General features: G+C 39.2%; 3 protein-coding genes across 3 annotated transcripts; all 3 read right to left on the reverse strand.

The window, feature by feature from the left end:
- Positions 1–15: 15 nt before the first annotated feature.
- Positions 16–12,953, reverse strand: sesn4 (sestrin 4). Its single transcript, XM_008326896.3, has 9 exons — positions 12,727–12,953; positions 5,611–5,808; positions 5,321–5,503; positions 4,408–4,653; positions 3,707–3,821; positions 3,359–3,483; positions 2,519–2,685; positions 2,273–2,417; positions 16–1,933 (listed from the first exon to the last, which is right to left on the reverse strand). Exons 1-9 carry the CDS (start codon positions 12,790–12,792, stop codon positions 1,844–1,846), a joined length of 1,335 nt encoding a protein of 444 aa, XP_008325118.1. The 5' UTR covers positions 12,793–12,953; the 3' UTR covers positions 16–1,843.
- A 4,236-nt stretch (positions 12,954–17,189) lies between these two features.
- On the reverse strand, positions 17,190–19,565 carry zgc:92907 (ALG13 UDP-N-acetylglucosaminyltransferase subunit). Its single transcript, XM_008326895.3, has 4 exons — positions 19,292–19,565; positions 17,995–18,157; positions 17,581–17,719; positions 17,190–17,487 (listed from the first exon to the last, which is right to left on the reverse strand). The coding sequence occupies exons 1-4, from the start codon at positions 19,370–19,372 to the stop codon at positions 17,376–17,378; spliced, it is 495 nt and encodes a 164-aa protein (XP_008325117.1). The 5' UTR covers positions 19,373–19,565; the 3' UTR covers positions 17,190–17,375.
- A 2,432-nt stretch (positions 19,566–21,997) lies between these two features.
- rap2c (RAP2C, member of RAS oncogene family) lies at positions 21,998–25,603 on the reverse strand. Its single transcript, XM_008326894.3, has 3 exons — positions 24,657–25,603; positions 23,681–23,966; positions 21,998–23,107 (listed from the first exon to the last, which is right to left on the reverse strand). Exons 1-2 carry the CDS (start codon positions 24,927–24,929, stop codon positions 23,688–23,690), a joined length of 552 nt encoding a protein of 183 aa, XP_008325116.1. The 5' UTR covers positions 24,930–25,603; the 3' UTR covers positions 21,998–23,107; positions 23,681–23,687.
- Between the last annotated feature and the right edge of the window lie 1,080 nt (positions 25,604–26,683).

Consider the following 26,683-nt stretch of genomic DNA (forward strand, 5'->3'; position numbering starts at 1 on the left):
AACAGGAGGCTGCAGTTATTGTTATATGGCATCTTTATAGAAAACAATTTTCACATTTTCAAAAAACATTTTTTTTGCTTTTGTTTTGTTCTTTTTTTAAGTTGTTTTATATTAATTTATTTGTCCATTTTTTTTATCAGCTAAACTTGAACAGTTTGAACATCCATCTGCGTCAAAGGCTCTGGCTGAGTTGCTGGGGTTTGGAAAGGTGTGTGATCAGTAAACCGCGCTGACCAACGTAAGAAAACACACTTCTCATTCATGCAGGAAACACCACAAGTTATTGTTCATCTGTCAGGTGGAGGTGTTCACAGCCCTCCACCTCAGCACGCTCCAGTTTTGTCCTGAAGGCACCCGTGTCGACAGTGTTTTTGCTTAAGCTGATATGCACTTCTGTTTCTTTTTCTACGTCCAAAAGCCTAACACTACACAGTCTGTTGCACCTCTACGTCTAACCCAGGCTGCAGCACAACAAATCTCACCATCACACCCACAAAACAAAAAAACAAAAACTCAACTGTTTACAAAAACTGTAAAAAATAAAAAAGAAGAAAAGACTTTGCACATTTTTCTGCTCTGCAATCTGTACCGTGGATTTTTCACTTGATAATCAGCTTTGATACAGCTCGCAAAAAAAGCTTTAGCACAAATCATCATCAAAACATCTGCCCTTCAACCCATGAGCAGAGCAGCTCAGTTCAGCTTCTGTGCACGTTTCATTCGCCCAGTTCATTGCTTCACTGCAAATGTTTATTGACCTTTGGTCTGAAACTCAAGTGTCTGATTGGATTATTCCTGATGCTCTTCAGTACAAACAATAAAAAAAAGATCATTCTGCAAACGACTCAGCCTGAAGTTCAATGCAGCAAACGGCCCGCTGAGCACCTGAGTACAAACGCTCTTAACGGGTGTTAACGTCAGTCTTCACTCAAAACCCTTCTGCTAATTTGTCAAAATATTTTGGATGAGAAGGAAATGTCACTGGGTCACTTGAGCACAAAAAAACAAGTCTGAAAGTTTGAGGACAAACTGTCTAAAAAAAAATTGTTACAACTTCGTACAGTGACAAGAAAGAAAGGCTTCGGACCCACACACCGTGCGTCCTATTGTCCACTAACAAGCTACCTTGCATTATAAATATATAAAGTTTTTTTTTTTAAAAGTGCTTATTAAAAGAAACTATAGTGATGTGAAAGTTCCAGCAGTGTCACCGTGGTGTTTGTTCTTGACCAGCATTTGTAGCAAATGCTGGGGAGGGATGGAGGAGGGGGGGCAAAAATGATCGTCCTTCTGTCCTTTTACTGTCCTTCAACACTGATGAGGATTGTCCCCAAAAGAAAAACAAAAACAAACCAACCAACAAAAGAAGCCCTGGTCTCCCACTGACATTCATTCAACTCGAACAGAGACATGTTTTTGGGAAAGCATCGTTAATACGAAGGAGACCGATCGAACCAAAGAGGACAGGATTGGCCAGTGTAACACAGAGCTGCTACAACTTAGAGCAGTTTTTCCCAAGGACTGAGCTGGAAACACATGTAAAAATTAAAACAACGCTAGTAATAATTGCACATAACATTTGAGAGCCAGGGTGTCTGATAGGAGAACTACACTCAGAGAGGATCGGGGGGGAGAAAACGGGGGAGGGACTGTGGCACGCTACGGTACAAATACATCAACTCCGAGAGAAAGAGAAGCAGATTCATGAGGCACAGCCACAAACACCACCAAGCTCTGTCGTTTTAAAAGTGCTGCTCTCTTCCCCCTACGCTGCACCTTTATCCTCACGTCCCTGGCTCTCTGTACCAATGAACAGTTCCAAAACGTGTTTGTCTTCAAGCACTTAGGCAATCATATACTGAGTGATGGCTCTGAGAGCGTACAGCAGCTCCGCCTGCAGCCTCGCCTCCATGATCAGTAAGTTCACATGTATCTGAGGAGGAAAAAAAAAATCTTTTACAAGTTTCATCATCAATCACTAAAAGAAACTCCTTTTCTTAAAAAAACTAAATATTACAAAATACAACAAATGTTGGTCCTCTGGGGTCAAAAATGAACCAGCCTAGTTTGACCTGACAGCATGTTTAGTGTATACACCTTTAGTCCAACTAAATGTTAACCTTCTACAACAATTCTGGAATTAAATAGACTTTGATTACATAAGGAGAAGAAAATGTTTAACTTTAGGGTCAAAATGACCCCAAGGACAACTCATTAGAGATAGCATTAGAGATTGTACAAAGACAAAGACATGAGTCTAAAATCTTCTCACCCTTTCTGAATTTTTAAGTAAAGCCCAACTCAGTGGACACACTGGTGTTTTGGTAGAATCTGGAAAACAGGCCACAGCCTTGATGTACAACTTAAGGTCCCGCTCCAGCAGGTGGTTAACTTCACTGTAGTCGTAGTCGTCATAGCTGTGAACACAAACCACATTTCTCACCGCCAGATCAAAACGTGAAGAAGTTTTTACTACAGGTGCAGAGGAAGCAGTTGTTGTTGGAAACATGGGACTCACCGTATTCCCAACACACAGTGGATGTAATTCCAGATCGCCCTCTTCAGGTCAGAGCTGTGCAGTGAGGGGAGTGTGGTCACACGTCTGAATCTGTCGTCAAGGAGGTGCCCGATGTCTGAATACAATCTGTTCACTAAGGAGAAGCCGTGGTCCTCCCATGAGTAGTCCTACAGGAAACAGAATTACATTTAAGGCACTTTCTTTATTATTGTCCTGAGGAAATAATTATGACCTGAAGTATGACAACTTCCACTAATCTTTTAAGCCTGAATTGCTTGAGGAAAAACAAGTAACTCCCTCCAGGCTCTCTTGTTGTTGTTTTACTCTTAAGGAACTAATTTGAAGTTTGAAGCAGAACAAGTGTGATAAAATGTTAATATTGATCAAGACGCCGCACCTGGGGCGGACTGATGACAGAAATGTAACATATCTCAATTTGGACACGAGCCACTTGGCATCTGATACACACACTCGGTGGGAGTCAGTTTAGACAAAGGCTTATTCAGTCTGCAGTAGACGGTTTACTTTTTCAACTCTACATTTTTTGTTGTTTTAAACACTTTTGTTTATTTTCTTTTACAGAGGCAATCTGTGGAGAAAAAAAAGGGTTTGATATTTTAAACCATGAAGTAAACCATTCAGATGGTCAGTCAGGTGACAGCTTGTGGTCCCTGGTACAGAAATAGAGACCATGAATTTAGCACAGTGTTAATCTAATCTACCAGTTGGTTACAAATATTCCCTGTGGCACACGCGCATGCACGCACGCACACACACGCACATACGTTTACTGACAACAAGAGTCGTCTGATGCCTCTAGGATGAGTTTGCTGTCCTTACCTGAACTCTGAATACTTGGAAGTGGTCCTCTTCTTTGCGGGCAAACTCCTGATAGCAGAAGTTGGGGTCTGTAATGAAACGGGACGGGTCTGCGAAGCACATCATCTCCTCCTCATCTTCCAAATCTAAAAAAAGAAATGACGACAGCAGGGAGAGAGGGGGAGAGATGGGGAACGGGAGAGAGAGAGAGAGAGATAGAGGGAGAGAGAGACCTCAATAACTTGGACAGTGGAGCGGTTGTAGCTCAAGTTTCACAGCATTTGAACTAAATTTAACAGTGAAGACCTCCATCAGAAATGAGCAGGAACTTTAAAACTGTGCGTCTCATTTGGCAGCCAAGTGTGCTACCTGTTTGCTGGAGTGTCTGCGTCTGTTGGAGGCGATCTTCTCTCTTCTCACGCTCCTCCTGGGACTTTTGAATCCTCTCTTTAAGACAAACCATGTCACAACTGGAGTCTAGAGACTGTCCAGATAAACACAGCAGACACAGAAGATAAACTTGAATGCAAACGGTGGATTCAAGAAGAAAAAGGCATCAGTTGCTGTTACTCTAACTACAACTACATCGTACTGCAGTTATATTCTTAACCATTTTAATACTGTATATTCAGTATAATATAACATAAAATAGTAAAAAAAAGCCTTTTAAATAATACATTAGATATTTAAAACAACAGAAAAATATCTTATTTTTTAAGCTTCTTGAGTGAGTTCCATTCCATTCAAAAATATTTAAAGGTTTTGGACTTCTGGTTGGACCTTGGAGTATTTTCAATTATTTCCCAAGACTTTTTTTTTTCACTGTCTCAAATAAAGCACAGTAAGAAAAATTATTTAACTCCATATACATATTTGAGTCTAGTGGCACAGCCACAGAATATTTGTACCACAAGAAAGTTTCTGTGCGGATGCATCTTTGATGAAACCAGAGCAAATGGTTTCTTAGAATGACAAATCTTTGAGAAGCAAAACATTCAGGACACTGAGAAAGACACTCTCTGTGTTCTTTGATCATAAACTAAAAAAAAAATGCTTGGCTGATTTGTTACCCGTCTTCGTGTTATGTGTTCAGATGGAGTGGCAAGTGACTGAGGCACGTTGGTGTTGCCGTTGGCAGCATCAAAGGGGCAGTAGGTTGGCGGGGTACCGTTGGGAGATTTGGAGCGAGACACCAAGTCTGAGTCTGTGTCACATCCAAACACAAAGCTGCAGAGAGCGTGGCAGTGAGCCAAAATCACCACGGCCTGAACCAACTCAGCCAGAGACCAGCACTGTTCACCTGACTTCAGCAGAGTCTGCAGAAAGAAGCAAAGCAGGTCGCTTTTAGGTGTCACGTATTGTATTACAACACCCTAGACAAACATGTGGGCATGTGTTTATTTCTAAACATGTCCTTGAATTTAAATCTTGACACAGACAAAAGTAGCTATAAGAAAAATGATTTGTTAGAAATCAAAGAGTTTAAGATTTTCTGTAAATGAATTCAAAACTTAATTAAAAAAGCAATCAGGAGTAAACAGGTGCAAATAGGGACTGTAGGTGAAGTAAATGACAGTAAAACACAAGATGAATAATAACATTAGATCACATATCAACTGGAGACAAATAAAAGCAGGTACATTGCAACTAAATGATAAACAAGAAGAAGCTATGGCCACGAAACAAACTTTAGAACTAATAAATCGCTAAACTTCTGCCCATTACGGAGCTCAACAATTCAACATGTTCTTCTTAACAGTTTATCATCTCGGTGTTACCTTCAATATTTAATATGTACCATAAAGTAGGTTATGAATTTTTTTCTGCCTCCTCAGTCACCTTACAGATATGCATAACACTGTATTTCTTCATAGAGTGTGTAAAAGTAAAAACACTTTATTTCATGAGCTAATACAAAATGAAATTAGACCATTTCTGCCAGGACAGCAATAAGAGGTAACATTTTGTCCTGCTGTGCTGTACCTGTATGTGTGAGCAGGAGCTCAGCCAGGGTTGGTGGGCCAGCACTTTGTTAATGTGGTCGAGGAGGCGGAGGCGAGGGGGCGCTGCCTCTAAACCCTGCAACCACAGTGGGTCACCGCCCACCCTCAGAAACTGGGCTGAGTGCAAGTACACTAGGTAGGTGCAGTGGTGTCGCGCAGCAGCCTGGAAGTCAAGAAAGGTCAGAGGGAAATAAAAATCAGGGAAAACTGCTCCTGGTTCGGTCTATTTAATAGCAGACAGAGCATATTAGGAACTGTGAGGTCACTGACCATGATGGCGATGTAATGGCGGTACGGCAGCGGCAGGGGACCGTCCATGTGCAGGATGTAGTGCTGTGTCCGCAGAAAACTCTCCAAGTACTGAGGGTGAGAGGCCATCTGTTGGAACACGGCGTCCACGCTCCCCCTGCTGACCAGAGCCTTCATGAAGAGCAGCGACACTCGCTCTTTCTCTCCGTTTACCGCCACCTGCAGGACAAAGCAAAAGAGATGCCAACTGAGAAAATGTAAACCTACGAAGAAATTATTACCTGGATTTAATTAAATCTACAAACTGCTGTTTTATAGATTTGATGTTAACAATACTGGTAAACATGTCAGTTGTCAGTTTATCAGATTGTGGCTAAAATGAATGTTGGGCCTTTTCATGCTGAGCAGCAACATGTCGTGATGCCAGAAAACAATGAGGTGTGAATTCCATCCATCCATCCATCTTCAACTGCTTAATCCTGTTAAGGGTCAGGGGTCAGCTGTAGCCAAACCTAGCTGACAGTAGTTAAAAGCAGAGTCACCCTGGACTGGTCACCAATTCATCATAGTACCAACAGACAAACAGCAGCTCACTCACACACACATCTGCACGTCTTCCACTGTGGAAAGAAGTCAAATTATCCTAAGAAAACCCATGCAAAGTGACTCTACAGTCTGCCATGATATGAACAGGTCACCCTTTTTAAATGTTAGGGTACAATGGAAACCACTAATGCAGGGCGTGGCCCCTGAATGAGAAGTTTTCCTTCCAAATACTGCTCATAATTACACGCTGCTTCTTTTATACTGAATGTAATGGATTAAAAACCTGTAACACAGACATGACTAGCTTTTTGAAGAACAGGACAGTGATCATTTGTTAGCCAAAACAGGTAGGCTGAGTCAAGATGAGGTCAGATTTCAATGCCTGTGCTTTGGTGTGTGTGCGCGTGCTTGTTTCATTCTCTTTAAATCAACTGAATAGCCAACAGCAAGTTCATTTTATCTGACATATTTAAGAGTGGCCAAAGCAAAGGCAAAAAAAATGCTTTCTGGATCCTCTACAATTAGCCCAATAAAGTCACAACATTTTATTATTAGACACATTTGAATTTGCACTACAGAATAGAGGAGCAAGCAGAATCCATCCATCCAATACTTGTGTAGTTGGTTCTTTCAAATCTGAGAAATGTTAAGTCTATTTACTATTTTACTTGGGCTAACATGTATTTAAATTTCCAATTACTGCTTTAACAACTAGAACTAATAAGCAGAGTCTGACTCAAATAAGACCAATTGATACTCAAATGTCCACCTGTATAACCTTAGTAAAATTAAAAAACTGTTTTTTTTTAATACTTTTAAGCAGTACATTGTTTTGTGTGTGTGTGTGTATGTACATGCAGTGAGGGACCATAGTGGATTGAAATGAAGTAAACATTGGGCTGGGGAGGCCTTAAAAGAAGGAAGCTGTACAGCAGTAAAGTGATTGAGACCAGGGTGGACGTGCCAAAAGCCAAGACAACACTGGAGAGGGACGCTGACTTTCCCTCGCTGGTACAGCCGTTCCCTCTCAACCTCACACACATGCCTGAGGACTGTTCCCCTGTATGTGAAACCTGAGTGGCAGCAGAGACCAGAGCCAAATGTTTCTCTGCAGATTCAACTATATGACTGTTGGTCAGAGTGCCAGAAACAGCACAGCCTGCTGCTTAGAATTATTACTGTGCAGTGGAATCACGGACACCTCGTGGGTCACGAACAGTCAAAGCAAACAGCTAACACTGGGCCTTCAGCTCCATAGAGCTCCTTGACATTCAGCACCATGTTTATCTGGCTGGTGGCTCTATGAGAGATTTCACTTCTCCCTGCAGTGGATGAAGGTTTCAAACAGGCTCCACCTCCTGACCTAAATAGAGTGCATGCTCCTATCTTACAAGACATATCCATACACTGCAAATAAAACAAACCTTAAGTCTGCGTCTTGTCTTCACAGTTTACATACAATCTTACCACAAAAAATGAAAAGAAAGTAATAGAAGTGTAAAAGGGTTGGAGTGGGAGCCCAGACACAGATCTTGACCCACTCATGTCTGTCAACATGTGGGAAATGGTATAGATGGAACTCCGAGCACACAGGTGCCTGCCAATCAAAGAGCTATTGAGACTTGTGTGAAGGCAGTCACACAAGTCTCTTTGCAAACACCGACTGATTAGTATTCTGCTCTGCAAAATCTAGGTTACTGCGCCATCAACAAAGAAGAACTTAGCCAGTTAGCATTGCAAAGCAATACAGAAAGCAAAAATCATGTTGTAAGTGTGATTTATTACCGACATCAAATGTCAATCATCTCAGTTTTCAATCAGTGGCTGGAAAAAAAGCTTAACATCAACTCCCAACCTGCGTTATGGGTTGTTACTACTACAAATAATGGTCATTGAGATTCCGCACACTCAAGGCTTCCATTGGAAGCTTTAAGGCTTTGAAGTTTTTTTATTTTCTTAGTGCGAAGAACAGCTCAGGAGTTTGAAACATCACAGACAAGAGTCCTTCAGTGAAGGTGAGCAGAATCTCCTATCACTTCACTAATATGACGACTGCATGATCCAACACCCTTAGAGTATTCTGGAAATAAAGAGTTTTTACATGACATAAGACAACAGTGTATGTAACGGTTGAAAAAATATAATTACTGACCAACATTGTGGGAGGTATAAAGGACTTCTTAAGTATGGCCTCAACATTTCTAATTGTAAATTCCCTTCTTAAGAACTATACTACTGTTTTTATGCTAAGTAATAAAGTCCTTTAAAATCCCTGTGAATTGTAGCCATTGTCACTACTGCCGTCAAAATTTCACCATTTAAATGACGTAATTAAACTAATAAATTAAAAATTAAAACACAACAACTAACAAATTGTTTTATGATAAGCAAAGGTGAGCTGTTGCAGACTTTTATTGCATCAGTCATCTGGGGTCAGGTTGCAGTCATTATCACAAAGAAACAACTGCAAGAAAATATCCTTTCTAAAAAGGCAAACTGATTTGAATGTCATTACATGCCAATAAGTAGGGACAGTAGCAAGTTTACCATATTACCATAACTTGTTTTAGCTTTTCTGTACATTTCAGCTGTTCAAATTCCATTTCAAAAATAATGGAAACTGGTCTACAATCACCCGATGTTTATGGTCAAAGTTTTGTATTTCTACTATTAGGCATAACTCTGTCCTGTTAAAAATATAATGAGTTCTTTAAGGAAAATGCATTGGGCAGAACACAGAGGCCTCTATAAAATTCCAATAAAAACATATGCAGACTGATCCATTGAATCTGAGCTGTGGTTTCTTCTTTGTTTAAATACAGTTTTCATGGACACTGTTAGACCAGTAGAGTTCTATACAGTCTGAATAACAACCTGCCCACGCAGAGCACAGCTTGTGAACTACTGCCTACACAGGTGGCACTCTGTGGTTCAGTGAAGTTACAAAAAAAAAAAACATTTTGAAGTAAGAGAACAATATTATTATGTTGATTGTTATATCATCATAAAAGTAAAAAGAGTGAAGCTGTCACTGACACAACTTGGCACTAGCAAGATTAAAGATTTTAAGAATTGTATTTTATGAAATTGATATAAAACAAAATCAAATGTCCAAGTCAAAATGAAACAGGAACTACTGTGAATATTAGCAGGAAATGAATTGAACAGTGTTAACCAAGGCTGATTGTATTGCATAAGAAAACATAACTGCAGCCTAGTCAAACCTAATATTTGAGATGATTTTCTTTACAATACCTCTATTTTCTTGTTTATAGTCAGTTTAAAATAAAAGCAGTTTTTGACTGGTTCCGAATTGAAACAATGTATTTTGTAGTCACTTGTCTCTAAAAATGAAATGTCACACAAATTCTATTTAATAAGACAAATAATCAATAAATACCTGCAATATTTACACATCAAATTCAGCATATATTAATTGGAAAAACTATCCAGACATCTTCATCTCTATTTCCAGAAAACAAGCCATTAATGCAGCAGACAACAGTAGTGTTGTTAAAGCAGTCCTTCAGTCTGCCTACATCAGCTGTTAAAATCCATGTGAAGATTGTGTCATCATTAAGGTGATTGTGTATGGTATAACAAAGCACTTTGGCCTTGCATTGATGCTAACAGCATCACAAAGCACAAGAACAGTGTGCTTTGTTCACACAAACCAATTTGTTCTGCGTACTGTATGCCCTGCAGGAAGTGATTTTAAAAGAGCCATTTCTAAGTCAAACACAAGCCTGAGGGTGACAAAGGAATGAGGGTCACGTTGATATTAGAGCTGCTGTATTCAAACCTTGGGATGAATTCAGATTTATGGTCCAACTGCAAAAACAAACAAAAACACACACACACCAGCTTTTATAGGAACACAATTGCAAGGTGTAGTTGATTTGACATTCAAAACTAAACATAACTCTTTTTACCACAGAGAAGAGGTCATTTGTTTATTGATTAGACTACAGAAAGACCCAGAGATGAAATGAAAAACAGAGGTGACGTCACTGAAGGAAAGAAAGGTAAAAGGAGACAAAGAGCAGCTCTGATAGCTGCCTGACAAAAACAACAACAGCACAGTAAGAGGAAAGGAAATAACGAAGGGCAATACTGAGAGAGGGCAAACAAAGAAATGAACAAAATGATGTCCCCAGTCTATCAAAGGTAACTGTGTTAACACGAGACATGCATGCCACATGTAGTGTGTAGAGTGTGTGCATGTAAGTGATGGTGGGGTGCAGGAGGGATGGAGGGGCAGCAGATACAGGAGAAGGACATTTAATCTGCATTCCAATTGAGTCTGGAGGTGAGGGGGGTCCATATGAATCATACAACAGTGTCCATGTGCAAACAACACCCCTCTTCACCGAAAAAAAAAAAAAAATCAACGGAAACACAAGCTGGTTCTGGCACTGCAACCTAAACCAGCTGCGACCAAAAGAGGTTTGCAACGAGGACAGACATGAAGGTGGGGAGGACAGGAAGCGAGGAGGACGGCACATACACAACACAAGGAAAACAAAAACCCTGCAACATAGAAAAACAACTGTCCGAATCCACATACTGCTGATAGATGATTGACCGGAGTAAGAAAACATCGGATGCAGGTAGAACAAAGGGGTTTCGAGGAGTGAATGTACAATAACAACACTTTCACAGTTGAACCACACCTGCACCATTGAAGAATGTACCTACTATCTTATTCATCAAAATGAACAAAAAATAAATTTGTCTTTATATAAAATAAATGCATAAAAAATAAACAAGTAAAGCAATCATTTATTCCTTTGTCCTGAACCTAAAGATATTTAGATAGATATTTACCTAAAGATACAGCTCACTGTCAAAAAGGAACAGAGTAATCGGAACTGCATTATTTTGTAATACACTAAAACATACTAGATGAAATGGTTGATCTGCCGTCAGTGATAGCATTTGATACAATAGTTGACTAATCCTTGATTAGTTTACTGGTATAGAACCTACAGTATATGTCTTAACTGTGAACGTTATCTTGGTTCTCTTAGGCCCATAAAGTGATTGGGTTGTGAACAAAACAAGACTTTGCAAAAGCATAATAACATATTTTTACAAGCCATGACCCAACAAAGACAAAAATGATTGATTCTGATTAAAATTAATTACCCATGTCATTCCCACACAGCAGGTGATCACATTCAATGGTGTTTACACACCTGACAAATATTTGCTGTGTATTTTAGCAGCTTAAATTGAGCAACTGCTTCAAGTTACTGTATACTTATGCGGTTGTTTTTCCCTCTGCTACAACACAAATGTGCCTCTGTGCAGCCACTGGATGTTTACCACCACTCACAGACCACTGTGTGTCAAATACACACCAGAGCAGTCAATGCCAAATAAGATACAGTCAATACGAGCAGCAAAATCAGTGTGAGGTGGTGGTGAAACACAAAATTGGACTTGTAACCAGAGTACATGTCTCTGAATCCCATGGCTACCCGCATTCCTCCCTGTTTTGCTCAATTTCTGGCCCCTAATCTGCAGCAAACAACTCATGCAAAGGAGCGCACCCTGAGACAGCGCCCCCCTTCCGTTACACAGTGAAAATGCAGCCACAGAGGAGAAAAACAACTTTGATTGGCAGTCCACTTCAGCCAGCAATAACAGCACAATAAAAGTGTCCGACATGCAGCAGGGAAACACGGAGTAATCCCAGTCGATTCTGGCGGATTTCAGGCACAGTATGTGTCCTTCGTTTAGAGACATCTCTGTTGTCTTTATTATTCGAATAAACAAACTGTGCTGCATTACTTCACACACATATCTGCTCGGATGATGTCATCTTTACCTATAGCTGCTGCAGCCACCTTCGTACACACTGCACAACACCTCCAATACGTCACAAAATGTGGGAAATGTTTAGTAAAAACTGATTTTTTTACTTTAATATATAGTTTGTAGTTTAATCATATCATTTGATTAACGATGGTAGAATCCGAAACTGTTTTGTTTTTTGTTTTTGCTTGTAGTGGTGTTAAGTGTGGAAAAACTAACGGTTGACTTAAGTGATAATGTTTTTTTATTCAAGTCAAGTCGTTTATTGTGTTAATGGTGTTGTTAATGTCAGCGGCTCTCATTCAAAAAAACGGCACCCGCTTTACGTGACATTTTAACAGCTACTAATGGAAGCTAAAACGCTTCTTATTCTAAACTAAGCTCACAATACTAAAATGAATGATACATGTTATTAAAAATATTTTTTGTCGTTCTGAACATTGTCTGATACCAGCGACTTTGTTGGTCAAACCGTTAGCTGCGTTAGCTCGATAACAACTTTCCGCTTCTTTACTCCGAGTGAAAGTTTAGACGCCGACAAAACTGTTCTGCTTCAACCTTCACCCTCACACTTCAGACACTTGCTGTCCCAATACGTCAGTTTAAACTAAAAAAGAAAAAAAAACAATAACCACAATTTCTGCTTGTTTTCGGTGACATAAAACATTGTCTTTGACAAATGAATGAAGGCTGCGCAAGCTCTTCTATTAGCCGTTAGCTTCAGCTGTGGTAAAATAAAGTGATTTTTTTCCTATGTGAATTAAACCCTACCTGTTTCTGGACTCGCTGGCACTGTGTTCTCAGAGAATACTCCATTTTATTCGTACAGATGATCATTTTCCAGGACCAAATAAATGTGCTATTGCATGGATGCGGCTCACTCTTCTCTCCGGTTCTTTCCCAACAGCAGCGAACAAAGAGCAGAGAGGTAGCCGCTCTGCTTCGCTCAGCCGGCCACAGTCTGTTAACTAGTCTGTGGACTGAGGGCAGAGAAAAGCTGCCTCGGGAAGAGCTGACAGCTCCGGTAACAGTGCAGCCAATCAGAGTTGCGGAGGCGGGGCTTAAAGTAGGGGCTCGTTTATATGGTTACACATCCACCACATGCTAATGAACATCTGCAAACAACAACGAAGGGGCAGAGCAGGGTGTCTGCACACAATTCAGGGGCACAATAACAATTACTTAATCAATGTATTGAGTATATATCATACATTTATAAATTGCTACAGATAAAACATAGTAACATTTTGGAAATTTCAATTTAATTTTACTGTGGCAAGAACGGTGTTCAAACCACTGTTGTTGTTTAAAATTTGAGAAGTTATCCCTGTTGCCAAAGTCATCAAATCCAAGCTATTTTAACAAAACTGCAGACACTGCTGGACTGCAGGCCCACCAATGTGTTGACTGGCCTGCTGATATATTAACAGCACCAACTACAGTCAACAGTTACCTTCTGAATCAGATTTCACAAAAAATTGCATATCATCCAAAGCGTTTAAGTAAAACCTTCCCTGCAGTGAGTATACATATGAAATAGAATATTTCACCTGCACCCCAAGTGACCGTCTGGATTACTTTTTTAGCACCTGAATAAACAGCAAATATTTTCTCTGCAGTCCTCCTTTAAAGAAAAGGCTGTTTGCAAAAGGCACAGTTGTTATTTATGTGTGTGCACACTCTTGGCAGCAAAGTCTTTGCAGATAGGAAAGGTCACATCAGGCCCAAAATTCCGCTCCTCTAAATATGCTAAGTAACTCCAGGACAAACAACAAGCTCTATTTCATATTTTACACAGAGAGGTAATCCTTCTTGAGTAAGACTAGCAATAAGGACAGGAGGCAGATGTGAATAATGTCTGATTAATAACCAGTATAACTTCTTTTTATAGTTGGTAGCAAATGTCTTTTGTCAAAATATCAAAATATAGGGAAATCTGTTTTTTGACATAAGGGTTTTTAACCCCATGCCAATGTCTTACTGACTGACATGTTTAGACGGCCATTTAAGAAAGCTACCAAATACACAAGGCTGTCCTTCTAACTTTATAGCTGCACAAAGTTACAGTGGGTTACAATACAAAGTCAAACATCAAGTGTATAATTGGGGAATTGGGGTCAAACCAATAAAAATACATTATACATTTCTGGTAAAGTATTCCTGGTAACGCAGTAGAACATATGGAGTAAATGTGACTGAACCTGAAAAATTAAATTTAACCTGATATCACTGATAATTGCCCAGATTGATCCAAACTTTAAAAAATGAGAGAACCTTGGGAGAAACACATAACAAGAACTGGAAACAGTCTCTCTGACCATGTGATGTCCACAACTGACCTCTGCATTCAGCCTGCTTTGATGGACCCTCTGTTTTGTGGCTGTTTGTATGGGCTGATTCAGTCCATTCTGCTCCAGATGAATGGAGGGTTTGTTCTTTACCAGAAAATGTGGTATTGCGTTGGTTCAAGTCGTCTTGTTTTTCTGTCCCAGTGCAGGAGTTGTGACTTCTATTTGAGTTATTGGCATTCAAGAATCTGTTCTGGTATTTTTCTTGCTTTTACGCCTACATTTAACTCCAGGACTTCTTTCTGATAAACTGAACACATTTTGTTACAGATAATGAAGTGTGTTGTTTTTTCTGAAGACCACAGGAACAAAAAGTATGGCCTGAAACTTTTTGGTTTTGTAAAATACAAAAAAGAAAAAAATCATGAACATTTTTGAGAAATTACGTAGAAAGATGTAAGATGGAAACTTGTACATTTACTTTTATTTTATCCACAGTAAATCATTTGGTTACGGCTTTTTTGTAATTTATTAAGTTGTATGCTTTTTTCTTTTCAGGTTCACGGTGGAAAGACATGTGTAGCCACATTTGTTATTGTATACCATTCTGTTGTCGCATTATCATTGTATCATTTGACACATTTATCTACATCTATTGTGCCACTGTGTGGCTCCAATAGAAATGTATTAAATAAACAAAATGCACAAATAACTTGAAAAAGAAAACGAGTGTGGAGAACCTCCAGTGTGGGAAACACGAGACCAGTGTTCATCTCTATTAGATTAGCATGCAGTTTGCACAAACATCATGTGAACCGTGCAACAAACCAGGCAGAATCAAAACACTCCAGCGTAAAGTAAATCAAACAACATACTTTATGGCTGTAAAGTGTCTAAAATCTTAGCTATTGAAAAGTTTTATTTTTTATTTTTAATGGACGTACAGACACTTCAGATCGAATGTAGTTCTGTTTCTTTTAAGCATTTTTAATAACCTGCCTCTTTTAATAGCATTATGTAGTTTTCTGTTTTCATACCTGTTGGTTAAAAAAACAACATTTCTTGATCGGACCAAGATGGTGAAACAGCTGTGCAGTCTAATCCCCAAATCAGACTGCAAATTGACTAATGTTTGACAGCTTGAGACGGGAAGTAAAGAAAGTCCCATCTTTCGTTCAGTTTCATATCACCGTGAATCCTCGGCTTCCACAGAAGCTTTTAAAGTAACAAACAGCAGGGACTTTCCTGAGAAGGAAGTTGGCCGTCAGCTGGTGTATTACTCACCTACTGAACAGCAGCAGTTTAAAAGTTGATAAGTGAAGTATGTCACACACGCAAACAGGCCAACATAAAAAAATAAGGAGCAAATTATAGAAAAAGTTCTCTAAATAAATACTGTCATGATGTGATATATATCAAAGCAAGCCAGAGTGGCGACTATGTAATACAGTGAGACTTGGTGAAGATTACGTGCACGTGTTCAACCCACGCAGCAGAATATCAGGGGTGATTCAAGTGACTAGTCGAATGTGATTTAGCTTGTGGTTCGAGTCAGACTTTAGAAATTCAAAAAGAGAAAAACACAAACACATAGCATGTTGATGCAGAAAGTTCATACCAGGTGCAACTGGAATAGAATTAAGCAATAGGTTAAAAAGAGTGAACATAACCAGAAAAAGAAAAGAAAAGAAAAGATTAAAATGGGAATACATAACTGATGTATAAACAGCTCAGGCTGATTGCATAGGACTAAAGGCCTATATATATATATACATATATATATATATACATATATATATATATACATATATATATATATACATATATATATATATATAATGCCACAGAAAAGAGTCAGAATTTGAATTAGAACTGGTGGTTTCATTCTGTACTGTCTGATGAAAGGACATATAGAAAGCCAGTGATCCACAAGGTCGAACATTTAATCATTATTTTACCCCTGTGGTAGGAGCTGGAACTCATCGCCTCACTGTGATGCACCAGAAGACTTGAGTGACATTACAATTCAGCAATATTTATGCAAATGTGAATTTTTCTTCTTCTTCTTATAAATAAATGGAAATCAGACAGGTGGTGAATTTTAATTCATAAAGGATGGGGGTAATTCACCATTTACTTTGATTAATATGCATCATGATCTATACTTTTTTATTACTCCAGCAACTTGGCCCGCAGTCCATCAGTTACTTAACGATCTGTAGCAGCGACATTTTGTAAAATAAAGAAATGAAAAACTACTAACTGGATGGTCAGGTTTAAGGCAAGCTGTCAAAGCCTCTGTCAAGACAAATCCATAACATGCTGATGGGTTCATTTCACATTCACTGCTCACTAGTAGAGGGTCAGACTCATTCTGATTTAAGGTCTTGCAGAGCTACCTCAACGGTGCCTCTGGGAATCACATTTCCTATGGTTCATACAGTTTTATTCTGTTGATATAGATGCATTTTATGTAATGCACAGTATACTGTAGGTAACGTAATCTTAGGTGTGGTTGTGATATGAGGTGTGCCCTGCAGGGTTGTACCACACCCTCACCCATGTTTTGTACAGTTTGATTTTCTGTTATTGTCTTGGTCTTCAGTTTGTGACATGTCAAACTAAAACCATTCCAAACTACTTGATCAGCATACAGTAACATAGCATTGCATAATGTAGTATAATATTGTTTAGTAAGATACAGAATGGCACACATTTTTCAGTATTACAGTATTGTTCTGACAATAAATATTTCACTGAAGAACACTATTGTTTGTATATGCTCTCAACTGTAGAAAATCTGAATTGGAATTCTATGAAAGCTTTTTTATTTCTATTAATTTCAAGGGTTGATAAGAAGACAAAATAAAGAGACAAGTCACTTCTTAAGAACTAAAAAGAAATAATCAAGAAGAAATGAACAACAAATAGTTCATTGGGACTTCATAAGAAATAGAAAACAAATATTTTAATTTATTGTATTTACAATTGTAGGTTGAATCATTAGCAGCATAAACAACATTATCATAATCATACACTTCATAAGGAAAAAAACATTATTGTAAATAGAAATATTTGGTAGACCATCTCCAGTTGTATCCATTTGTTCTGCAGTACAGTAGTTAAAGAGTCTCATTGAACACCAAGGGCATTATCCAGGAAGTTTGCAAACTTCTCTGGTTGTCCAGGTAAAAATGGCTGCAGAACTGAGAGGTCCATGGTTCTCAGAGTTTCTGTCAAAGTGCTGATAGGAAGATCGAGAGAAAAGTTTAGTTTGTTTTCAAATCCATCTATTCTTCATGAAGTGATGCAGTGAGAAAAAAAACACATACTGTACCTGCATGTGCAGTACAAGAGGTGAGAGTCCTGGTGTAGCCGTTGGGCCAACTCCAGTTGATGGTTGTTCATCAGTTTGTCATTGACAACAACCAGCAAAGACTTTCCTGCTCCCATTGCCTCCAGACAACTTCCTGCACCTAAATAAAAAAAAACAAAATTATATTCACAATTAGAACAGAGTCAGTATTATATATTTTTATATTTCTTATTAGTCTTCCACTCGAAATATTGTTTATACATTTTAACTATTATCAACATACGTAGAATAGAGGAAAATAAAACCAATGTGTTCTAGTAAACATCTGGTGTCTGCAGTGACCCTAGATGGAAACAACACTGAGCATTTCTACTTTAAGTTTGTTGGTTGGAGCAAAACAGAAGGTCAGAAAGGATGCATTTGTAATTCTCTCACCAGCGTGACTAATGACGAGGTCGGCCTGCTTCACGTCCTCTGCTATGGAGTCTTTGAATCGAAAGGCCTCCAATGTGATGTGCGGACAGCTGTCAGCAGCTGGAAGAACAGATCCTCTTCCAACCTGAAGAACCAAACGCTCATATCCACGTGCCTTTATAGCCTGCGAGGTGAGGAAGAACAGTTTAATATAAACATGGTCACAAGTCTCAGCCCCAAGGTCTAACTCTCTGTTGGAAAACAACCATTTTAACAAAAAGACTCTCTGCTCTTCAAACAAGACAGTTTACTTGGGTTAACTTTATGTTTAAAATATATACTGTCAATAAAACATATTTAAAAATAAAATAAAGTATTTTCTAAATGTTTATTTCATTTTTATTTTTTCATCTCTTCCCTTTTGATTCAGATTGTGTTTGTGTGAAGTGAATGTGGACATAAATATGTTACTATGAATTTGATGGCTCCCACTTCATACAGTCTATATCTCCTTCCCACCTAATAGGTTGCAAATACTGTCTACTGGGGGTACCGCACATCAGCCACAGCCGATGCAAATCCTAGTGCTGTGCTGCTATTAATAAAATTTACTGCTAATAGATATTTCACAGTGTGTACACGATGACTGTACTTTGAATGGGACGCAATTTGGAGGCTGCACAGTTTAAAATAACTAGTTTCATTCATCATCATCACAGCTGCAGACTGTGAATTGGGACATAGACTCACACATCCATTTGTTGTTTCTGGGAGACTAGGTCTAACTACTGTATGTGTGGGGCTGCACTGTGGTTCTTGATTAAGACAACATTCTAATTTAGACCATCATTTTATATTAGTGTACATTTATATTACACAAAACAAAATAAATTTATTATGACTGTGACTCGAGGGGCTGGTACGGAAGAAAATGGGTGGATGGATGGATGACTGCGACTATTTCTGTTAGTGGTGGCCTGTTGGTTAAGGAAGCGGACTTGCGTCAGGAAGGTCGCAGGTTTGAATCCACCAACCAGGTGTCTCTGAGGTGCACTGAGCATGGCACCGTGCCCATAAACTGCTCCCCGGGCGCTGAGCTGAGCTGCCCCCTTCTCACTAAGGTGGTGGGTTGAAGGCAAAGGTCACATTTGTGTGTTGTGTCGCAATGAAAATATTTCTACTATATTTTTAATTTTACTATAACGAAATAAACGTACAGTATGGTTGCAGGGTGAAGCGCTGAATGTCGTCACTACACTGTACAATTCTCCACACTTTTAACAATCTACGATCTATGATGATAAAGAAGACGTTTCACCTGAACAGTCTCGGATGTCGTGACGGTTTCAATGAGCTCATCAAAACTGGTGGTTCCCACGGTGACAAAGACGGTCTTCATGTCTGCTCTGCTTTCTATTTCCGGTAGACTAAACGGAGTGTTACCTACACTTTAGTAAAAGTGAAACCTTTCACTTTTCAGCCAGTTTGTTGTTTGTTTTGCTGTTACACAGTTGACAGTCTTCTGCTCACCGGCTTCATCCCGCAGTGACGTTGCACGTCACTGCCCTTTCCGCCTCAAGTCTCACTTTACTGGTAAAATGTTGTGCTGTCATCTATAGGCCAGGAGGTGTAATGGTACCCTGTATAAGACTGCAGCAGTGGAAAAATACCAGTCAACAGCTTGTTGTAATGTGCCACCTCACATCTTGTGACTATTTTATTCACCCAGAGCTGTGCATGAGCACAAATAATACATTGTAGCAACATGTCTATTTATATATATATATATATATATATATTATATTAACACTTTATCAATCTTTGATGAGCCCCAATGTACATTAGGGCGTATAACTATTTTCAAAGGATTTATTGGTCGGTTGTTTTATGTTTCATGGTTGTTTTTTGGTAGATTCTCCTTCTTTGTGTGTCTCGTCTGCAGCGACTTCCCGTTATGTGTCTTGTGTTACATTTATGTATTTCCTTGTTTTGTTCTACTTCCTGATTCAGTTTTCAGTCTTTGTGATTGTCTGCCCATCCTGGTGTGATTCACCTGCGTCTCGTGATTTCATTTACTCCTTGTGTCCTTTTCTTCCACCTTCTGATCTTTTAATTACCAGGTTGTCTCCATAGTTTCCCTCTGGCCTTGTTCTTTATTTCCAATGTTTTCTCTTTTATCTGTTGGGATGCAAAGTTTTTATATTGTGTCACCAACCGTGCCCTGATTCAGGATTGGCTGCTTCTTACATGGTCCAGTGTTGTAGACTGTGTGGTGTTGTGGTAGGCCAGACATCATTTGTTATATTTGACTGGACTGGATTGCATTCAGTGCAATCGTTTTCTAAAGTTCATCTCTGGGGCCTACTGTGGTTTTTAAAGATTCTTGATGTGACCTCTAACTTTATTCATGTTCTACTACTCAAATATAGGGTCAATATAGGGTCAAATATTGATAACCAACCATTAACATTAACATTAATTTATATGGTTGCATAGGAGTATGCAATTAACTAATCCTGCTTTGTTAGACAGATGGATGAAGACAGAGTAACAGTGAAATTATACAGAACGACTAGTGAACTGATGTTCTGTCTGTATGGGAGGAGCACAAACCACTCTATCACTGAGAGGCCCTTTTTCCTGTGTTATCAAGTTTTAAATTAATTAAATGTTCAAGACTGGAGGGGTTACATGTAATTACAGCCAATGGCATAAAATACTTCCTTCTCATTCTACAAAAGAAGAACTCTTTATTTTTGTCCTACATAGAACCCAAATAGGTTTTTGATGATTTATACAAGTGTTTATACAGTAAAGTGTAATACAAATCACAGACTATTTTAGAAATTGTTGTTCTAAAATATTGTTAATATTTAAATAAAGTTGTTGTTTTTTAAGGTTTGTCTCAAACCAGGTCATTTTAATAAATACATGTGGCCCTTTCCCCCAGAAGTCTCTTTCTGATTCAGTAGTTTGTCATTTCCTCCGACACATTACGTCTTCTTTCAGCAGGTCTACATGTTAAATCAACAGTGAGTTATTACTTGTCCTTTTTAAACAGTCCCTGTCGGTCCAGCTGACATTAAAGCACATTTTTGCAAATTACTGCAAAAAAAGTATGTAACGTGAAATCTCACTTATAGCTGGAACATGTATCTGCTGACAGAGCTGCACAGAGAGAACAGGGCATCAAAGTTTGTCTCTTATTGTGCACTAAAATGGCCCCAGTGGCTGAGAACATTATTAAATGGTTCAAGCCCACAGGACATCAGATGAGGATTCACCACTGAGGAGCATTTGCTCGCTGTGAGATGGACGGACAGGAGGTATTTTCACACCAAGCACTTTGTACATGACCAAACCTCAGACTTCTAAAAGTGGAACAAAGTAAAAAGGAACTTGACTCAATGGTCCGAGGTGCAATTTAATGAAACCCTAACGTGGCCAGTACTTGTCTATATATTAAAAACAGCATGTAGTGATAGATACAGAGTTTTATTTTTACATGTTCAGTTTGTATTTAAGCTGAAAGTAATTTTCTCCATTAAGTCTGCGTGGACTGAATCAAGTCCTGGTGTACCAGTAGACCTTTTAATCACCGGACCAGCGAGGTCATGTGGATGAGAACATCTGGTATCTCTATTATTGGCTCCATTGATGAAATAATTACAACAAAGTTCATGGAATTTTCCAAATAATTATTGACTGCAGGGCTGAGTTCATGTATTCTTACCCCAGATGTTCCACATTTGTCTCTGTTTATTATATTTTGTTATTATACATGTGAACATTTCCATCTCTGTAAATTGCTAGTCATATAATCATATGAAGAGTGGCATATTGGGACTTTTTTGGAATCAAGACTAAGATCCAGCTTTAAAGAGTTTTAAGAAGCTTTTGTGGGGCTGATGTTGGCGTCAAGGCAGCGTTTATACATCTTCAACCAAACCCACCAGCATTAAGGTTATTTTTTAACCACGTCAAGCATGAAACACTGAGACAAAGAAGAAACAGGAGACCAGGGTGCAACAGAAATTCTTTAAGGCTCTGTTAAATTCTCAGCTTCAAAAAACAAAAACCAAGTATATCATTAATTGTGAAAAGTCACAAAAAGCAAAACAAAAACTAGTATAAAGTTAAAAGTTTAAAACTGGCTACCCAATACCATGTCATTTATTTTAATAAATATGTCACTGTAAGAAAAAGAAAAAATACAAAGTTTATCGGTGCCAGAACTTTTTTATATCATGAGTGAAATCAGCATCTCTTGGGTTTTTAAGCGGCACACAACATAAATTCAAACACAAATATGCAGTGTGAGCTTCCTGTGGTCCTTCCACCATCATTTTCTCCCAGACTCGGACTCTGAGGGAGAAAACAGAAAATGGAAGACCTGTGTTCACGTGATTCAGGCTAAAAACAGTTATGTGGCTCTTCCTTCTGACTGCAGCAGAACATTTTCAGTTGTGAGCATGCGGGATTTCAGATGAGTTCGGCTGCTGCAAAAGTAAAAATGGTTTGCTGCCCAGAACTGCTGGCCAGCACACTGGACTGTTGCTGTTACTGTGATGGTTTAACTCACAAAGTTGAATTCCAGTCCAGTCTCCCTGAAGTTAATTTCTAATTGTTCACACAGGGCAGCAAACTCGTCCAAGTATGCATGCCAAGTTAAAATGTTTCAACATTATCAAATACTCAGTGAAATTCCAAACAGGAGACGAAATACAAGTAAGAACAAAGTATATAATAGTGATAACAGCAGCTTTTAAAAAAGAAGCTGCAACATCACACAACACTTGCTTATTATAATTATTATTTCTGGGATACCTCTGACTAAAATGAAAAGAAAACAAAACAATTGTCACAGGTGGCCAAGTCTGTGTCCGACTCCCTCCTGGGTCATCAAAGGCCATTAAGGTTGCAGCAGAAATGTCCTTTAACAGTTAAGATAATATCAAAAATAGGACTGACGTCTGTCTGGTCAGGCGATGTTCTGGTCCTGTGATGGACAGTCAGAAAACACTGTGAGAAACCTGACCGACGGCAGTAAGGTCTAATCACAGGGGCTGAATTCACGTTGTCCTGTGGTTTATCAAATTGTTTGCGGTGATCCAGACGAATGAGGCATCTATTTCTAAAGAGGGAACAAAAAGAAGAACAAAAATGATCACAATGGAGCTGTTTAACAGGATTAAAGTCGACTTTCATGTTCTACACACACATAGCAGGCAGCACCTCAAAGTGAATCAAACACTAACTTCCTGTTTTGGAACATAATTTCTCTCTCAGGATGTTACATTTTCCTCTTTCTGCTGATCTGCTTCATTACTCTCTGCTCAGTGGGGTCTCTTCACTCCCCCCGCTCTAAACTGCTTCGACCGTTGTGTTCTCCCTGCTGCAGACCCGCTGCAATCGTTTGATAACAAACTAAAGCAACTGTTTGCAATGAGCTGCAGCAACACCCACTCGTCTTTCACACTTCCAGCTGAATCTTTCCCCTCTCGGTCGCGCTGTACTAAATTGCTACAGTCATCCACGTGTCACATTTCTCCTCAGCCTGTAAACTGTTTTTACACAGACACTGCAGGTACATTTTTTTAAAAAATCAGTGATTAACTGAAAAGTTAGCAAAGGGATTTTCTTTTGATCATTTCCTTTTTGATCATTTCAAAGTTAGTCGCAAATACATCAAGGGCACAACTCTTACCTGTTCCTCACTGCACCACACAGGCCGTGCAGCACTGTTCCTGCTTCTCTGGCAGTGTGGAATAATTCATCTGCCGCACAATCTCTGCAAACAGCTCGTCCACCATGGTCTTGCTCTTGGCTGAAGTTTCAATAAAAGGGCAGCCCCACTCTTGAGCCAGAGCTCGCCCGTCTGAACCAGCAACCTCACGTTCAGACTCCAGGTCCACTTTATTTCCTACCAGGATCAATGGCACCTTCTCAAAACGCTTCACTCGCACTATTTGGTCTCGCATTGGCCTGATATCCTGAAAACAAACAATGAGAGTCAAAGTTTCACACCACCTGCTAGATGTTAAAAATACATCAACATAAGAGACAACACTGTGATACCACAGCATCTTTTTTCTTTTAATGGTATTTTAAGTATTTACGGTTGCAAGTAAACAGCAAAATATTATATAAAATGTATCTCTATGTTGTTTACAAACTTGGTTAATTCTCAAAGTTGAGTAAATCAAATTTTTCATCAAAGAAAATGAAACAAAATAGGTTAGTTTTAAAAAAAGTTGATTGTGACAAACTTAGAAGCAATTAGCAATTAAAAAAGTTTGAGAATTAAAAATGGAATCTACTAGAAATAATCTAAAATATTTCAGCATTTCTGGATACACACTTACTACACAGTACTTTTGGCCAACACCTGACTGAAAACTTTTATAGGTTCTTTTTAGATCTTAAAACTCTATGGTTTTATGCCCTAACAAAACATAGTAAAGGAAACAAAAATGCAGACAGGAGCTGTGTTCCAGCAGAGGAACATGACTCGACTTTCTGACAGTGATTATGTTCAATGTAGTTTCATGGTAAATATTTTGGGCAACCCCTGCAGGTTTAAAAAATGGCAACAGCAGCTATGTCCACTTGCCATGTTGCATTTATTCCAAATCAACATTACCATACTCATTGTTATATGGGTTTTCTAAAAGCGCAGGTACCTGGAATGACTGCTGGTTAACCAGGCTGTAGACCAGGATGAATCCCTGACCGTTCTTGATATACAGATCCCTCATGGAAGCAAACTGCTCGGTTCCTGCCGTGTCTAGGATCTCCAACACGGAGGGGGACGAGTCTACCTCGATCTCTTTGCGGTAGAAGTCCTCGATGGTCGGGTCGTATTTCTCGATGAAGGTGCCGGTGACAAACTGGACGGTCAGCGCGGACTTTCCGACGCCGCCGCTGCCCAGAACAACAACTTTGTACTCTTTCATTAGGGCGGTGGAGACGGGCTGAACTAAAGTTAGCAGCTAGAGACTTTAGCTACACCACTGTGCTCAAAACACAAACATTCATTAGGCCTTTATACAGGAGCTAATAGATCGAATGACAGAGGTTACACTGTGTGAAATGAGTCCTCTTCATCCAATAAAGCACAGACTGTAGCTCATTCCTGAAAGTTGTGCTCTGTTAAATCCGCTGTTAGCTCTCAATGAAGCTAACGCTATGTTCCATGCTCCAGTCTCTACATCCATCCGCAGAGACGTGCTGTCTAAATCCAAACAACAGCCAACACATTACAATGACCCTAAATACAGCATACAAACAATGATGCACAGAGCAGCAACCGCCGGCGTCAAAAAAACACAGTGCCGCCTGTGTCCGCCCGGGCCTGGTTCTGGTTCCTGCCCGGAGCTTCCGCACCCAGACTTGCTACCGACAGACACCCCCGCGGGACACCGTCTTGAACCGAGGGTCCATTAGGTGGAATTCGTTTCCGTTTCGGCTTGTGTCGGTTTTGGTGTTGACCAGATTCAGTACAGAAAGAAAGGTTTTTCCTGCCAGCGGGTTTCCTGAAGCTAAAAGTGTGGCTTCCGCTAACCACAACACCAATTCCGGTTAGATGGTTTTCAAAATAAAGATGTTAACGCTGCAGCTGAAAATGCACAGACAGCGCCTCTAAAATCTTCAGACTTTGGCTTTTTAGCGATTTATCAGAACTACGAAGGCGTCGAACGTAATTAACAAATCTATTAACCAATGGCCACCCGTTCCAAAAGTAAAGTACACGAATAATACCGGAAGTCAGGGTGGTGAGGTGACTCCTGTTTGAGATAACAAATTATATTTCACTAAATGTTGGTAATAAACAAGAAAATAAATAATACGCACATCTGTAACTTGTGTTTCGTTTAAACGTACGTGTATGGCACCAGTACAAAAAGGGCTACAGGTATTTTCATTTACCAGTTTTTGCCACAGGTATATAAAATACTGTGTTGCTCAGAAGCTACTAAACTTTCTTAATCTAATTAGATTGGAATACAGGTACTTCTGACCACACTGGAGTTGGGTGCAGCTCCAGTCTAGTTTCAAACTTTAAGGTAATCTATTTTTTTAAAATAATTAGCTTTGTAACCCATCAGGTAAATTGTTTAGACCTTTTAAGTGTATTTTTAATAAGATGACACAAAAGTATTTATAAAGTTAATGCAACATATATTTAAATTAAGCCAAATGGTTAGCTATAAAATTAAATTTACCAGCCCTTTCCAAAATGCCACTGAAACACCAAGAATAACCCCCTGAATTCTATTTTTATCACCTACCCGGGCGATGGCCATACATAGTAATATTAAGTGTAAATACAATGCTGACTGTTGGGCCTGAGTTTAGACATGTCTGTTATATAATCTGAATCATAGGCCAACATCCATTTTTAACTCATAGGAATCTGTTAGAAATAAACATCCTTCTTCAAGGGCACATAAAACTGTACACACAGCAAGGTGATCACAATTATGTTTTATTAAAGGTCAAACAGAAATTGCAATATCATTATAGGCACAGTAACTTACTCTTAATAGCCATAAGCAATGCAAAACAAACAGGCGCAAAGCACAGCAGCACATACAAGCATCACAAGCAGAAAAGAAGAAACAGCAGTCACTTTCAAGTTTGTCCTAGAGTGTCAGAGAGAGTTTTTCATATGGCTTAGTCCCAAACACTCTTCAGCCCTCTTTACCTT

This window comes from Cynoglossus semilaevis, chromosome 15 (assembly GCF_000523025.1).
Source record: "Cynoglossus semilaevis isolate Cse_v1.0 chromosome 15, Cse_v1.0, whole genome shotgun sequence".
Lineage (NCBI taxonomy): Eukaryota > Metazoa > Chordata > Actinopteri > Pleuronectiformes > Cynoglossidae > Cynoglossus > Cynoglossus semilaevis.